The sequence below is a fragment of the Penicillium samsonianum genome (genome assembly GCF_028829775.1).
Source record: "Penicillium samsonianum strain IBT 33392 chromosome Unknown utg000003l_segment0_segment0, whole genome shotgun sequence".
In the NCBI taxonomy this organism is placed as follows: domain Eukaryota; kingdom Fungi; phylum Ascomycota; class Eurotiomycetes; order Eurotiales; family Aspergillaceae; genus Penicillium; species Penicillium samsonianum.
In genome coordinates this window covers 7,541,754-7,558,184 of record NW_026643261.1, presented here as the reverse complement: position 1 = coordinate 7,558,184, position 16,431 = coordinate 7,541,754, and the positions used below count along the sequence as shown (strand labels likewise).

General features: G+C 48.4%; 7 protein-coding genes across 7 annotated transcripts; 5 read left to right on the top strand and 2 right to left on the bottom strand.

Moving 5' to 3' along the window:
- Positions 1-178: 178 nt before the first annotated feature.
- N7471_006575 (imidazoleglycerol-phosphate synthase) lies at positions 179-2,244 on the top strand (the record flags this gene model as incomplete). The annotated part of the gene is made up of 4 exons (XM_057279294.1): positions 179-189; positions 455-578; positions 650-2,092; positions 2,155-2,244. 4 exons carry the CDS (start codon positions 179-181, stop codon positions 2,242-2,244), a joined length of 1,668 nt encoding a protein of 555 aa, XP_057138904.1.
- A 1,259-nt stretch (positions 2,245-3,503) lies between these two features.
- On the top strand, positions 3,504-5,544 carry N7471_006574 (cleavage polyadenylation factor subunit MPE1; the record flags this gene model as incomplete). Its single annotated transcript, XM_057279293.1, has 4 exons — positions 3,504-3,675; positions 3,744-4,041; positions 4,097-4,197; positions 4,253-5,544. 4 exons carry the CDS (start codon positions 3,504-3,506, stop codon positions 5,542-5,544), a joined length of 1,863 nt encoding a protein of 620 aa, XP_057138903.1.
- A 793-nt stretch (positions 5,545-6,337) lies between these two features.
- On the top strand, positions 6,338-7,260 carry N7471_006573 (ornithine decarboxylase antizyme; the record flags this gene model as incomplete). Its single annotated transcript, XM_057279292.1, has 3 exons — positions 6,338-6,452; positions 6,514-6,523; positions 6,567-7,260. 3 exons carry the CDS (start codon positions 6,338-6,340, stop codon positions 7,258-7,260), a joined length of 819 nt encoding a protein of 272 aa, XP_057138902.1.
- A 401-nt stretch (positions 7,261-7,661) lies between these two features.
- N7471_006572 (yippee/mis18 family protein) lies at positions 7,662-8,360 on the top strand (the record flags this gene model as incomplete). The annotated part of the gene is made up of 1 exon (XM_057279291.1): positions 7,662-8,360. The coding sequence occupies one exon, from the start codon at positions 7,662-7,664 to the stop codon at positions 8,358-8,360; it is 699 nt and encodes a 232-aa protein (XP_057138901.1).
- A 299-nt stretch (positions 8,361-8,659) lies between these two features.
- Positions 8,660-10,078, bottom strand: N7471_006571 (SHNi-TPR domain-containing protein; the record flags this gene model as incomplete). Its single annotated transcript, XM_057279290.1, has 2 exons — positions 8,660-8,941; positions 9,011-10,078. The coding sequence occupies 2 exons, from the start codon at positions 10,076-10,078 to the stop codon at positions 8,660-8,662; spliced, it is 1,350 nt and encodes a 449-aa protein (XP_057138900.1).
- Positions 10,079-10,493: 415 nt separating this feature from the next.
- Positions 10,494-12,752, top strand: N7471_006570 (DNA polymerase epsilon noncatalytic subunit; the record flags this gene model as incomplete). The annotated part of the gene is made up of 1 exon (XM_057279289.1): positions 10,494-12,752. One exon carries the CDS (start codon positions 10,494-10,496, stop codon positions 12,750-12,752), a length of 2,259 nt encoding a protein of 752 aa, XP_057138899.1.
- Positions 12,753-12,967: 215 nt separating this feature from the next.
- N7471_006569 (mediator of RNA polymerase II transcription subunit 14) lies at positions 12,968-16,262 on the bottom strand (the record flags this gene model as incomplete). Its single annotated transcript, XM_057279288.1, has 2 exons — positions 12,968-15,517; positions 15,570-16,262. 2 exons carry the CDS (start codon positions 16,260-16,262, stop codon positions 12,968-12,970), a joined length of 3,243 nt encoding a protein of 1,080 aa, XP_057138898.1.
- Positions 16,263-16,431: the final 169 nt, after the last annotated feature.

Below are 16,431 nucleotides of genomic sequence, written 5' to 3'. Positions count from 1 at the left end.
GCAACTGCATCAGTAAACATTTGCACCACCCCAGGGCTATATCAAAGTTATTGTACAAAGTAACTCGCCAAGATATCATTGAAATTAAAGGGGAGGTCCTTGATGGAAACTAAATGTCCCCAGGGTTATTCTTGTCTAAAGAAAACAACAGGGCTATGTATGGATGCACATTCTACGTATGACTCATGGGTACTTATAAAGTAGAAAAAGAACTTGGATTATATAGTAATTATACGCTTTAAAGAAGTACTCCATTGTACCTCTTTTCTCCGCATTTTGTCTGGCAGAAAAAAAAAAGGTATGACTCAGCGTGCGAATTTTGGCGGGGTCCTCAAGGAACACCTCGACGGTCTTTATAGCTGGGTTATTTACCGTGTTGGTAGCTCAACCTCGATAGTCCAATACCCTGCTGCCAGCTGTGATCACCATTGTGCTTTTGGCCTAAGTCCTACAGCCATGCCTACCGTCCACTTGCTGGACTACGTTGCGGAAACATCCGTTCCTTGGTCAATGCGATTAACCAAGTCGGATATGATGTCGAATGGGTTAAAACCCCGGAGGATGTGAAAAATGCTGATGTTAGTCAAATACCCCGGACCAATTCCACCATTGGCCCACGCTCATGCCATTGCTAACAACAGAATTTTAGAAACTGATACTCCCTGGCGTTGGTCATTTTGGCCATTGTCTCTCCCAACTGGACAAAGGAGGATTTTTGGAGCCCATCCGACAGCATATCGAAGCGGGGAAGCCTTTTATGGGGATCTGTGTTGGTCTGCAAGCCCTTTTCCAGGGCTCAGAGGAGGATAACGACGTTCCAGGACTTGGCGTAATTCCTATGCGCATTCAAAAATTCAACGACACCTCCAAGAGTGTACCACACATTGGATGGAATTCTGCAATCAACACTGGATCCGATGGCACAAAAAATGAAAGCTTTTATGGTCTGAGGCCGACCAGCAAGTATTACTACGTCCACTCCTATGCGGCCCCCTACAGCCCGGGTGTATTGGAAAGTGACGGCTGGTCTGTGGCTACAGCCACATATGGTGAGGAAGAGTTCATTGGTGCTATCAGTCGCGGTAACATCTTTGGCGCCCAATTTCACCCGGAGAAGAGTGGCGTGGCTGGGCTACGGGCCATACGCGCATTCTTGAACGGCGATCAATTCCAGTCACTCTCACAAGACTTGGTCACTGGAAAAGAAAATGGGCTCACTCGTCGCGTTATTGCTTGCCTCGATGTTCGGACAAACGACTCTGGTGACTTGGTTGTTACCAAGGGTGACCAATATGATGTCCGAGAGAAGAGTGGAGCAGACGCCGGTGGTAGCGTTCGTAACCTCGGCAAGCCTGTTGACATGGCTAAGAAATATTACGAGCAAGGAGCAGATGAAGTGACCTTTTTGAACATCACCTCTTTCCGAAACTGCCCCATTGCTGATACGCCCATGCTTGAAATTCTGCGACGAACATCGGAGACAGTCTTTGTGCCTTTGACCATTGGCGGAGGAATCAAAGACACAGTCGACACTGATGGCACCCGCGTCCCTGCTCTGGATGTGGCAACGATGTATTTCAAGTCTGGAGCCGATAAAGTCAGCGTTGGCTCCGATTCCGTCTTTGCCGCTGAGGACTATTACCACGCCGGTGAGAAGTTGAGTGGCCAAACCGCAATCGAGACGATATCACAGGCCTATGGAAAGCAGGCTGTTGTGGTGAGCGTCGACCCCAAGCGGGTATATGTGGACAAGCCAGAAGACACTCACCACCATACAATTAAGACCCAGTTCCCTAACTCAAAGGGGCAAAGCTTTTGCTGGTACCAATGCACCGTCAAAGGTGGCAGAGAAACTCGCGATATCGATGTGCGACAACTTGTCCAGGCTGTTGAGGCCATGGGAGCTGGTGAAATTCTTCTGAATTGCATTGATAAAGATGGAAGCAACAGTGGATTTGATCTGGAATTGATCAGAGATGTCAAAGCTTCGATCAAGATTCCAGTCATCGCTTCAAGTGGGGCTGGCCTACCTGCGCACTTTGCAGAGGTCTTCAACAAAACCACCACTGATGCAGCATTGGGAGCAGGAATGGTAAGTTTGCATTCTTCCAAGTATTTTTTTTCTCTCACAAACAGTCTCTAACCATGTCCCAGTTCCACCGTGGTGAATATACGGTGACTCAAGTGAAAGACCACCTTCAAACTGAGGGATTCCTGGTCCGCCAATTTGAGGCTGAGATTTAAAGTGTTGGCTCCGTCAAAGGTGTGATATTTTCAGCTGGGCAACTTTTTTTTTGGTGTCGTTTTTATGTTTTTATACGAGAATAGAGAATAGAGGGCCGAACTCATCAACTAAGATATACAGTTCAAATGAGTTTAATATACAAGACGTTTGACATAATAAATTCCTTGCTCTGGATAGTTGAAGGGCCTTGGTGCCTCGGAGCACAGTAGGCAGCGTTATATATACAAATTAAGCCCTCTTACCGCTTTTTCTGCCTCCCTAACAAACCGAGAGGGGATAGATATCTAAAAATACTACTATAAAAGACTACTTAAAAAAAGGCTTGACAAGGCCGCATAAGCGACTATTCTTGTCCATCTTAATTTCATACATATTATTCAATGTGGTAGATGGGAGTCTTGCCAGTCCCAAAGGTTGGGGCCCATACGGTCACATGATAATGTTAACCATTACTCATCAAAAGCGGTCTGAAAGGCGGTAGAAGCAGACCTGAAATCATCTGACTTTTCCTCACTTGCCACTTCACCTCCTCTTCTTCCAGTCAATACCCGCGGCTACAAACTTCCATCCTCACTATTCCCACACACCCATTATTTCTCCTAACCTCTTTCTTGCTAAAAGTCAGTCTTTTGTTTCACCCGTTGATGATACTCCGTCTCGCCGTGATCACCAAAAATCACGTTACCTAACAACTGCGACACCTCGGTCTCGGTCGACAGTGAATTTGCTCATTCCTAACAGGTCTCTGTATAACTGGATTTAGTGTCTGCAAGGATCTCCAGATAGGTCCGATCACACAGGTCAGGGTGCTAGGGTGGCTCTACGAATCACTTGAAGGACGGGGCAGATCATCAAATCTCTCTTGAATACACCTCTTTTATTCAGCGCCAGTGTTCTTTCGATCATCGTATTCATCAATTCTTTGATCTCCATTTGTATGCAGTGACGTGAACACTCACCATTCAGCATTCAAAAAGATTCATTCATATTCCATTGTCTCAGTGGTCTATTGATCCCTGCTTTCACTTTTTAAAATATCTCGTGCTTTCTCTGTGATTTGAACAGATAACATCTGTTGGCCAACCTTTCTTTGTTGTGACTGGTGATACACCCAGTTTCACTTCATCCCACAAGTTTTTCTTTCCTCTTTTTATTATCCCCTATTGCTCACTGTACACGGCGGCTGTGCCCCTAAATCTGGGTCTTAATACACCCACGGCCATCTTTGTTGCATCACCCCCTTCCCAAATTGAATACAATGTCATCGTCCGTTCATTTCAAATTCAAGTCCCAGAAAGAACCTTCAAGGGTCACCTTCGATGGCACTGGTATTTCGGTCTTTGAGCTCAAAAGAGAGATTATCAGCCAAAGTAGATTGGGCGATGGGAGTGACTTTGAGCTGTCGATCTACAATGAGGATACCAGAGAGGGTATGTTACTCTATTCCAATATGCTTCATTTGCTCCTGATTAACAGGAACTCTTCTGACATCTAACAGAATACGATGATGACACCACCATAATCCCTCGGTCGACTTCTGTGATCGCCCGCCGATTGCCTGCAGCGCGCCCTGGTAAGGGTGGTGCTGCTCGTTATGTCTCAGGCAAGATGCCAGTCAATGCTCGCAGTGCCCCTCGCAACGAACCCTCGATGAGCCGAGTAACACCAGGAACGGGACAATCCGTCAACAACAACGTCCTCGAACTCAATAATGCCCAAACAGAAGAAGAGAAGATCAATGCTCTGTTCAACCTGCAGGCTAGCCAATGGCAGGAGCAACAACAAGAAATGGCAAAGTAAGACCACTCTAACCGGATTTTTGATTATATTGGAGATATTGATTTAATTTAGCGCAACACCCGTACCGTTTGGTCGTGGCAGAGGGAAACCCGTCAATGTACCCGACCACCCTCCACCTCCAGGGTATCTTTGCTATCGTTGCCGGGAAAAAGGTATGCACCTCTGGCTAAATCACCACACCCACAGACCGCTAACTTTTGTACGTAGGCCACTGGATCCAAGCTTGCCCTACCAATAACGACCCCAAGTTCGACGGCAAATATAGAGTCAAACGATCAACTGGCATACCACGTTCACTTCAAACCAAAGTCGACAAACCAGAATCCCTGGCCCCCGATGGCTCCACTGAAGATTCAAGGAACACAGGGGTCATGGTGAATGCTGATGGTGACTTTGTCATTGCAAAGCCAGACAAGGCGGCCTGGGAACTGTACCAAGAAAAGGCGAAGGCATCGGCGGCAGCAGCAGCTGAGGCAGCAGCTGCCGAGGAGAGCAAAGCATTGCAAGATCGAGGTCTGGAGTGCCCAATTGACAAGAGGATGTTTTTAGAGCCAACAAAGACACCGTGTTGCCAGAGGACATATTGCAATGATTGTATTTCAAATGCCTTGATTGAAAGTGACTTTGTTTGCCCGGGATGTGCTACAGAGGGGGTCTTACTTGATAACCTCACACCGGATGATGAATCTGCATCAAAAATTAAGGTATATGAAGCCGACAAGGCTGAAGCCAAGAAAGAGAAGGAAAAGATCCCCGCAGGCCCGGATGGTACTCCTGTCCCCGAAGTCTCCGAAACCGAGCCCAAGGAGTCTTCCGCCAACAAAGAGCAGAGCCCGCTCAATCAAATTCAAGAGACCGCCTCCACACAATCCAAGAAAAGGTCTGCTGAGGATGAGCCTACCAGCCGGAGTGAAACTGCAACCTCCGAGTTGGGTAACGTGCCAAAGAAACAGAAGGCAGATGATGATCACCCCGACGTTCCGACCCAGGCTAATAGCGTCCAAGACGGTGCGCCTGGTGTTGCCCCAGCAAATTTTAATAATCAGGATATGCCCTTCAATGGCTTTGGACCAATGCAAGGCATGCCTATGATGCCTTTCTCGGCTCCTGGATTCGGTAATGAAGCCATGGGGTTTATGAACCCTATGGCAATGGCGTCTGCCAATGGCTTTCCCAGTGGCATGGGCCCGGGATGGAATCCCATGAACATGCCTTTCAATCCTCTTCAAGCTGGAATGTTCGATCAAAGTAATGGTGGCATGCCCAACGGATTTCCCAATATGTTCAATGGAGACCCTTCAATGATGTTCCCCATGCCCCAGAACGGGTTCCAAGGACCAGGCTCTGGAATGAGCAACTTCTCAAATCAGCAGCGGACAGCTTTCAGCACACCATATTCCCGGGAAGAAGATTCACCATACTTCCGTCAGCCTGTGAATCCGCAACGTCATCAGGCTAGAAACCGACGAGTTCGGCCTAGCGATTACAGGGAGCTTTGAATAGATAAGTACTGGCTATGGCTTATGGATTTGCATTATGGTTTCCCAGTACAATGTGAATATGCATATCATTTAGAGCGGCTTTCTTTTTCCTATGTTGTACTTGTTCCTTTTTTTTCCCCCGTCTCTTTCTCATGTCATCCTGAGGAGTTTTCTTTTTCACCTCCTTCAGAATGTGTACTACTACCATAGCCGCAATAAGAATAATTCAACCCTCAATTATTTCCCACCTCTCTTAAACACTTTGGGCAGGGCTTGGGCACTAATACCGAGCATCATCTGGCTATAATGCCACCCCCTCAATTAATACCAATCACTTGTAACTACTTGGCTTAGATAGCACCCTCTTTATAGACTTGAACAACCGGTAGAAATCATGTATAATATATGAAAAGGTAAATCCATGATGATCATAATACATAATTAACTCAAGGGAGGAAAGGTGAGGAAATATATCAAAACAACTTGGGAATAATTCCATATTCCATATTCTAAATGTAGAGAGAGAGGGTCAGGTGACTGGGCTCGCCCCCCATTCACACCGTCTTCTACTTCCACAACGTCCACACTGTCCACTTCCCCTATTCAACATCAATCAGATCGCTCGATTTTTCCCTCACCAAAACACCAACCGTCTTCATCGTGTCTTCTCTACTTACATCGAATTTCAAATTTCGATTCCCTTTGATATCTTGACCTACACCGTTCATCAAATCCCCCCCCAGAACAATTATCTGAAAGATCAGCTATCATGGCGAAATATATGAATAACCACAGTAGTAATTGCAATCAAATGCAGCGGTTTCTCGACCAAGACTCCCAAAGCACCGTTCTCGCTACTTGCTACAGTGTTGAGCCGTCGACCTCCAAGGTCCACGGCTTCCACTACTGCACTACCCTGGGCGCCGGTAAGTATCTCGTAACCCAAAATCGCATCCATGTTACTTGAGATCTAATCTTTAAATTTAGGGGTACAGTGGTATCCCTGAGGTCCCTTCGGGGACTAAATCGTCTCTTTCAAGTCCTCCCTACGACATCCTCGATTCCCGCGTGGAACGAACCTGGCCTGGAAACAATTGGCCAGAGTACAAGGGGGAGGCAACGCATAACATCCCGGAAGAGTGTGAGAGACTCTTTTGTGACAGACTGTCTGCGACATTCCTGGGTGAGAGGAGTTTCGTGGGACAGGAGTCGCTGGGGATGGATGCGATCCAAGATATCCAGTCTAATCAAATCGGACACCAGCATGATCGAATCCAGCGATGGATAGAAGTGTGGGATTACTCCAGTGATGCTATCTATCGCGGATTTGTGGCTGAACACAATAAGGAGCGGACCTTGTTCGTCTTCTTCGAGGACTGTGCACTTGAACACGGCCTCAAGTCAGGGTATGTACGCCCCTTGTCTTTCCTTGGACAAGTCAAGGCTTTCCCCTTTTGTTTAGAGACAGTCCTTCATGTTGTCTTGGATTCACCTGCTGACCTTCGCACCCCCCTCAGCTTGATCGCTCTGTTCGAACTTGCCGATATTGCCACCTTTGGGTGCTCACAAATAGTTTCCTGTGTCAGTCGCTCCCAGCGCACAGATGAAATGGAGCTCGTGCGAAGTCTAGGATGGTGTGGATTCAGCCTCACCACCTTGGCACCCTGGGTCTCACACAGCGACCAAGGACCCTGCCTTAGTAATAAATGGCTTTTCTTGGTCGCTGAAGTCTAGCGATAGCATCGCATGATGCGTTTATTCCGTTTGGATTGGAGTTAGGGATCTTGTTAATGTCTTGATACTTGAGCTGTTGTGCAGGGTTACTGTCCTTTTATTCCGAATATCGAGTATCGAGTATTTGTTCATTGTTTTCATTTATTTTTCATTTATTTTTCCATGCGTATTGTTGCATTAGTTACACATGTACGTATATGTAACTAACTATGTACCGTTCTAATGAGAATGTCACTTTCCCCCGCTTTCACGGAAAGAAAAGCCGACGGATAAGATAAGAGATAAGTCATATATGACCTCACCTCCAGGGCTACATTCACCTGGGCATACATCCCTTCCAACCTTGGGAAGCCTTTTAAGGTCCTCTCAGATTGAAGCCTCCTGTTTAAACATCTCCCAGAATGTCTAAGGAGCGCATCAAAACTCTCCAGTTCCCCAAATTCCTCCTTCCCTCCTTGTTTTCCACAAAACACAGTGCGGGGCTTTCTCCAACGGACCATAGATCCCAAAACACAAAGACCGAGAAGTATCTCGACGGCCATGTTTCCTATCTGCGCTGCGCAGGCTGTGCCTCGCATCTTTGCTGGACTTCCCAAATTATTAGCAAGGGGTTCACAGGTCGCCATGGCCGTGCTTATCTTGTGTCAGCGGAGCCGGTAGCCACTGCTGTGTCGGTCAGTGCGTCGTCTTCGCCTACAGCCTCACTTCCCAATACGATATTGCAGCGTCCAGTTCCTCGCCAGCTTGTTACAGGGGCACATACAGTCAGTGATGTTAGCTGCACATTCTGTGACAGTGTCCTGGGCTGGAAGTATGTTGCAGCTGAAGAAGAATCACAGCGGTACAAGGTTGGCAAGTTCATTCTGGAAACCAAGAAAATCACCGCCTCTTCATGCTGGGAATCTCCACCTGGTGTGGATCAGACTATGCAAGCCGATCACCAATATGAAATCGAGTCTGGCCCAGCGAATACAGAGTTTGACAGCCAGGACGAAGATGAGTGTGAGGACCTGTTCGCCGGAATCTGGAGCCCTGGACTTGCTGCACGTCGAAGAAACCGTGAGATTAAACGTCGACCTGCGATGTGGGGAATCTCATGAGCTGCAGGAAATCCTGGGGATGGACCTTGTGGGATGAGGTCATTGCATAATGTGACATGATACCCTTTTTAGCAACCTCGTTGTCTTGCCTTTTTCTATTACATACGAATCCACTATAATATTAGCCAACAAGAGCTTACGATCTATTTTTTTTTTTTTTTGGGGGGAAGTCCAGCAATTCGCATGGGATCTGATTCATTGAATTCATTAACACCCTGGTAGTTTAGATGGGTTCTAGGATGTATAAAAGAGAAGAAAAGAAAATTCCGATTCAGTCAAAGGACACAAGACCGCCTTGTTCACGAGGAAGCATCGTCAACGCGAGACCGCTTGGAGCCATTCTCCGCGAGTTCCTCGGCAGGTCTTTTTGAGGCAGTTTCAGGTTGCTGGGTTGGCTGCTTTGCAGGCTTACGTTTGACAAAGGCAGACAGATCTGTTGCTCCCTTGCTAGCTGCCTCAAGCTGAGCTTTCTGGTCTGTTGCGGATTGACCGATAATCTGACCCAGAACTCCCTTTAGCATAGCCTCGTTGGCTTGGTCGTTCTGCTCAATTGAGACGGGAGGTCGGCGCAGATCAACAAGCTGATTTAGTTCATTATTAACAAGTTCAAACAATATATGAAAAGAACAGACAAGAGAGAAAACACTTACCCTTTGCTCCATCTCAGTGACGATCTCCCTGACATTGGCGATTTTTCGTTTTGTCGCAGTTGCCTTGTCCTCATCCCCATCTTTCTCGGCCTCAAGTTTCTTCTCCTCCTGGGCCATTCGGACCTTGCAGCTCGCGATGGCATGCTCCATCTGGGTGGCAGCTTCTTTCCTCATCTCTTCATCAACTTTGGGTTTATCGTTGCCATCCTCCTCACCACCTTGTTGGACTGATGCGAATTCTAGGGCGAGAGAGAGCTTGTAATGACACTCAGCAACAGAGGGATCTTCTAGAGGATATAGCGAGTTCCTCAATTCGAGAACAGTTCTCAAGTCAGTAACCGCTTCACTGAATCTCTCTGCTTCCAATGAAATTTCAGCTTGAAGATCGTGTGTGTCCGCGATTCTTTCCCTGATGTGCTTTGTGTCCGAGGACACCACAGTCGATTTTCCTTTGCCCCCGTCATTTTCCTCTGCAGCACTTAGCTTCTTGAGGTACAGAACACGGGCAAGATCCAGGACCTCAAAAGCATTGGCGAAATCGTCGTCTTCTTCATCGTCCTCAGCTTGCTCAGCAGTTTCCTCATCCTCGTCCTCGGAGTCGACAAAGTTCTCGTCTCCTGTAAACTGGAAGAATGGCTTAGATTCTGTAGGCTCTGATTCTCTGTCTGCGCGCTTGGTGGAAGACGACTTTTCCGCCATCGAATTGGCGATCGCATCTTGAACAAGGGAATCACTGGTGGATTTTAACCCAGCGGAAGATGTATTTGTTGAAGATGCGGTGCCAGATTGCGGCTGCTGTTCGCCGGCTACCTTGGAGCCAAGGACATCACTTTTACTCACAGCCACGTTGTACAATGACTTTCCGTAGGCATAGAGTAAATCGGCATTCTCGGGGGACAATTCGCCGTTGAGTTCGGCCTGAAGTTCGGTAGCTTGGGAGTACAGTTCAGAAGCAGAGTCGTGATCTTTGGTCGCATCTTTTGCAGCAGCGCGTGCGATCAAGTCATCGAGTTGGGTTCGTTTCTCTTGCTCCGAGACGGGAGATTGAACGTCTTGTGGATTAGCCATGGTGAGTGCGATTTTAGTGAAGAGTAGTGAAAGAAGGAAGAAACAAGTTGAAAAATGAAAAGGATAGGTTTCTTAGGAAGTAAGAGTAAGATTAATATAGGAGAGTCGAGTGAAGTGGGAAAAAAAGAGAGAGAGAGAAAGAGATTGGAAGAAGCTTTAGCTCCGGCGCGCGTGTCACGCGTCTTCGATTTAATTGAATTTGAATTCTGGATCTCTCTCTCCCTCTCTCTCTTCCACCCCTTCTCCCGTCTTATTATGCATCTACTCTGAATTCTTACTAGAGCAGTTTTCTATTCTGAATTGATTTTCGCTGGAGCTTCTGAACAAATACCAAATTTATAGGGCTTTGTCGCGTGCCTCGAAAGCTTGAGACAATATGGACGCCTCAACACCGCGACATCCTGATCGCTTCAGAATGGCGACAGGAGACCCTATCCCTTCCTCCTCGCCTGCATTTGGGACACCAGCACGTCCATTTCGAATACCCAAGGGAAATGCGCCTCCCCCCAAAATTTCAATTTTACCAATCTTACTCCCTCCATCAACCCTACGCCCAGTAGCCTTCCGAACCTTCACCCGCAAACATAATCTCACAATATCATCATCCGCGCTTCAAACACTAGCAGTGTTTGTGGGCAAGAACTGTGGCTCAGGATGGCGTGAGGAAGGCCTAGCAGAGCGAGTTTTGGATGAGGTTGCTAAGATATGGAAAAGAGCCGGCGGAGGCGTAATTGTCGAGGAAGGGAAAGGAGCATCCCTAAAGACAATACTGCAAACACTCGAGGGTAGTATGAGTGGTGGAAGGGTTGTTGTTGGGAAAACGACTCCCCAAGATGGTTCCTTCAAGGCATCCACCCTGGGTGTAGATGATGGGCGGGTTGAAACAGCCGGTGATACATCAAAACAAGGGACTGCCGAGGAAGATGACACACAGCTGTCACTTCACCCAAGACATTGGCTCAAGGTGATTAACGCCTTTGATCTTCCGCGCTTGACTTATAACGTCGACAAGAAATACTTCGAAGCCATGAAGTCAAAGCCATCCTTGTTTCCATCACCATCTTACAAAACTGCACTATTCCGAGATCGATACAATCTTGTGTATCAGCGATTGCTCCGCAATGAATCATTTCAGAGCTCATTGGGTGTCGCTGGTATTCCTTCACTGCAACGTTCATCGTCCAATTTTGCCCACCGAAAATCCTATAAATTGACGCCAATCGCAAATTTGCTGGGCAGAAGTGGAACCTCGCATCTACTATTAGGATTGCTTGCAATTTCTCCTACTGGAGACTTGTCCCTGGTGGACTTGACTGGAAGTGTAGCATTGGACTTGAGCCATGCCCGAATGATACCCGAAGATGGCGCGTGGTTTGCGCCAGGCATGATTGTGCTTGTCGATGGCATCTACGAAGAGGAAGAGATGGTGAAAGGTGCTGCATTGGGAGGGAATACAGGAATCGGGGGTGCAATCGGAGGTCAGTTTGTCGGTATATCAATCTGCGGACCTCCCTGTGAGCGACGTGATATCTCGCTAGGAACAAGCAACCGCCACGGCAGCGGACAGCTGAGCTCTAGTGGTGGATTTGGGTGGGTTGACTTCCTCGGATTGGGAAGTGAACGTGCCCAGGGTGCACGAATGAGAAAAATCCAGGAAAAATGCCTACGAGGAGACCAGGACGCACCGGAAACGATCAGACTCAAAGTCGCTATCATGAGTGAAGTCAATCTAGACAACATGAAGACACTGGACGCCCTGAAGAGGGTCTTCAGCACCTACAATGATCTATCTCTTCCTGAACGCCCACAAGCCTTTGTCTTGATCGGCAATTTTGCGCAGAAAGCTATCATTAGTGGAGGTGGCCGAGCCGGGAGTATCGAATACAAGGAATACTTCGACTCATTAGCGCTGGTTTTATCCGATTTCCCAGCGTTGCTACAACACTCGACCTTTGTCTTTGTGCCAGGTGACAATGATCCTTGGGCGTCGGCATTCTCTGCCGGTGCAGCCTCAACGGTACCACGACAACCCATTCCGGAATTGTTCACCTCTCGAGTCAGACGTGCATTTGCAACAGCGAACTCGGATTTGAATAGGTCACAAACCCCTGAACCCGCCGGTGATGCAGTTTGGACCTCTAATCCGGCACGTCTTTCGTGGTTTGGGCCAGTGCATGACATCGCCATCTTCAGAGATGATATCTCGGGGAGGCTGAGACGCAGTGCTGTCAACACCACCCTTGAGAACAAGTCAGATGTTACAATGGATGAGCCCTCGAGCAATTCTGCTAGTGATGCGGTCTTTGCTGTAGGTGAGGGCCAGATTGAAGACATGGGCCAGCCGCCACAGGGCACCAAGGCTGCAACCGCCTCGTCTGGAGCGTCAATGGCCCGCAGACTCGTCAAGACCATCCTGGACCAAGGAACAATCTCCCCATTTCCGCTACCATTGCGGCCCGTATTATGGGACCATGCCTCGGCCCTACAGTTGTACCCGCTGCCAACCGCACTGGTACTTGCAGACCCCGAAGCTGCACCGTTTTGCATGACCTATGAGGGCTGTCATGTCATGAACCCCGGGCGCTTGCTACCGGAAGGTGGTGCTCCCATGGCCAGATGGGTCGAGTACGATGTGTCACGCAACCGAGGGAAGATCAGGGAAGAGCGCTGTTAACCTAGTTGTAGGAACGATTTAATTAAATTTCACGCATCATGAACAGAAATACACTTAGATGCTATGTCATATCGAGACCTAGGAATACATCATGAAGAGAACCTTGTAGTTGCTCTTGTATTAAAACGGAAAAGGCTCAAAAAAAAAAAGTATCGAGCTACGCCGAAGCCCTAGAGAGGACGGAGGTGGAGATCATGGATGGATCACCACAATGCCTAGTCAATGGTGATGACATCGGTATTTCCCCTAGCTTGTGGAGCGGCAGATGTCGACCCTTTGATGTGCAACTGTTTCGGGATTTGCTCGGGTTTGACTTCCACTTCTCTGTCGAGTTGAAGATGGGGAGTATTAAGATACTCATGTAGCTCGAGTATGAGGTTTCCAACCTTGTTGATACTCGCTACCGCTCCATCTCCAAGGCCGTTCCAACCATCGCCTTTCGACTGGTACAGTTTCTCTTGTATAAAAGCTGCGACCTGGCCCCGACCAGACTGGTCCATTCCGTTGGCATCCCTTAACATCCAGACCAAACGGTCCTGGTGCATCACTGCACTCAAGTGGAAACGAGATCTCAGTCGAGGATAGTGAATCAGGTATACAGTCGGTTTGCGCGCGATGATTTGCACAATTGACAGATCCGTCTGATTCGGCTGAGAAGTGATCTGATCTAATGACCGTAGTAGAGGAAGCGTGGTAGCTAAGAGTTGGAGGGTTGATTCAACACCGGCTTCAGTGAATCGCTGGTTCAAAGCCACGGTGAGGGGCTCTTGAATCCGGCGGTGAGGGCTAGAGCTTTCGAATTTGATGCCCAGTTTCAGTTGGAAGAGAGGCTTGGTCTTCGAAATGGCATCTGCAACGTCAACGTAGTCAGACAAAGAAGGCCCCTCGGCGCTGATATCAAAGAAAGCAGAAAATTTGTTCTCGGGCCCATAGGCAAAATCAATTCGCGACAAGGACAAAGATCGGGGCTCCATTCCCTTCCGTATGAGGGACTGGAGAATAGAGAGAACACATTCAAGTCGCTGCAAGAGTTCAAACAGACAAGCGACAACAGAATGACCGGCTGGCACAAGCAAGCGAAGCGCGAAGCCAGCACCCTTGTCTTCGATGATCAACGAAGAATCCATCTTTGAGACGAGTGGGATCAAGGATTTGATGCGGGTTTTCAAAGTGCCGTGGGCCATCATTATGACAGAGCGGCTCTGGCTGTCAATTCCATGGAAAACCAGTCGAATCATTTCTTTGAATTGCGACTGCTTCTTTACCCCGAAGGGCAAGGTGACCCGGAAAGCAGGTGGAAGTGTGGACGAGCTATAGTTGAATAAGATATCTGGGACTGTGAGATCCGTTTCTAGCTGCAATTCTTTCAGCGAGGGCCAGAAATGCATGGCTGGCAAGTCTGCCAGATAACGCGCATTGGCATGGATCGCCAGGATTCCAGTGAGCCCATGGACCAGCTCGGCGCACGTTGTGTAGTTGAGCCGTCTCTGCGGAGGAACGAGAGTTTCACTGACCACGTGGGCCTGCGGAACACTCATACTATGATCGCCAATACTATACAATGGTCCCATTTTCGCTGTCTCGGTTGGCCGAAGTTGAACAAGCCACCAGCGGTCGCCATCCATGCTACTGGTCGCTGCAGCGACCCAGTGCCGGTTCCAAAGCCGATGGGTGAAGAAAGCGGTCCGCATTACACCAGGAGGGAACAGCTTGCGGGGATCAAGCCCAAGTACTCTTTGGTTCACAGGTTCGAGACCGAGTGCCTTTGTGCCGGAGTCAACCTCATCCACCGCAGTGATACATCGTAGTCGGGCGACACGAGATAATATCTCTTCTGTCGATGATTTATAGAGCCCTCGATCACCATCGAGACGTTCCAACACTTGCGGTGTCCCACACAGGGTAATGGATCCTGACATAGGTTCGATAGAAACCCGAAGAGAACGCGAGGCTGTGAGTTGCACATCAAGGCGACAATCTCCAGGTTCTGTTGGTGATAGTTGAGCCTGTAGTGATAATGTGTGATTCGAGAAAAGAATATGCTTTTTGAGGGTGGTAAATGCAGTAGAGAGAAGATGTGACGTGTGTAATGCGATGACGCTTCTCAAAATAAGTTCCATAGATAGATCACCTGGGTTGAACCTGATGGCATCGCTGCTGACCTGCTGGCCGTCACGCATCCATCGGAAGCCGAGATGAGATATCCCAGGCTTCGGGTCGCTAGAACTGCCACCGCGATGACCACTCTTGACTCCAATTTCGAGCCAGCTCTTCGGCCCCGATCTCTGAGGCCAATACTGAACGACAAGTGTTCGATGTAATAGCTCGATACGCAACGCATCTGCCCAGAGGCCCCGAGAAAGGTCCACGGCTTGCTTGAAGAGAATGTTGATTTTGTTCGTAAGAACGAGACCGTGGAGAAATTGGAAACATCCCATCAAACCATCATCACGGAGTAGATCATTAATCTTACCATCAAGTTCGTTGAATATTCGACCTTTTGGGATAGGTGATGATGGCGAGAAAAGGAAGCGAATGTCCACGAAGAAAAACTGGGATGCCTTTGACTCTTCCGCGACTGAGAGATCAAGTTCAAATTCACCAGAAATTGTGAATGTTACCCGGCCATCATGGACCCGGTAATTGCGCAATGGCAGCGGCACTGAATCATGTAATACCAACCGCACGCTGATGATTCGGTTGAGTTTAAGTAGCTTTTTGAGTGTTGCTCGTGCTGTCAGTGGTGTGGGAGGTTTGTAACCGAGCTGGTAAAGATGTTAGATTATTACAGGCTGCGAATCCATTGGAGAAACTCACATCTGGCAAAGAGGCGACTCGTCCTTTTGATAATACCTCCACCGCTGTTTTTAAATCCGGGTTGGCAACTTGTGCTCGAACAAGATCTCGTTTTACTTCACCGACATACTGAAGAGCTGCGTCGTATGATTGGTGTCGTGTGCGAATAAACCCTTGGATATCAATGAGTCTGCTGACATCTGCAGCTTGTCGACTCCATTGCGAGAGGACTAGGAGTTTGATGAACTCGGCTCTCTTGGCATGAGCGAAATCCAAGAGTCGCAACTTCTTGTGCACATTCTCCGATGACTGATTGCCGGCTGTTTTTCCATTCGGTGGCATCGAACCGCCCGAGGCTGGCACTTGTATCGTAGCCAATTCTGTAATCAACTCCGAGAGCTCATTCCAACATTCTTGTACTGAGCGATTGACCAATGTCCCAAACGGAAAGAACCCTTGTGTGATATGTGGCAGCTTGAATGGCGATGTCGGCACGATTTCCGCTGCCTTATCTGCGAACGTTCTTGGGTGTTGATTCGAAGCAGCAATCCCACTCAATGCGCCATTGACATAAACCGATCCATTCATGCCGGGGAGATGGCCGGACTTATCAGCATTACCACAGGCATTAGGCGAACCATTTCTGACCTCATTGAGGCCTGGCCGCCGGACAGATCCCTCGATGTTGACATTGTCCATGACGACACCGGGCATTTCTGGAAGCACAGCCTAGCTGCTTTGTGATTGTCCGTCGAAGCTTTCCCCTCCTCGGCCCTCTGCACGGCGCAGAGCAAGCGACGCAACACAGGCACTGCTCCGGGCTCGATCCAGTCGGCGCTGGGGTAGGAAGGGAAGCCGAAGTCAAAGATAAGGCCACAGGTGA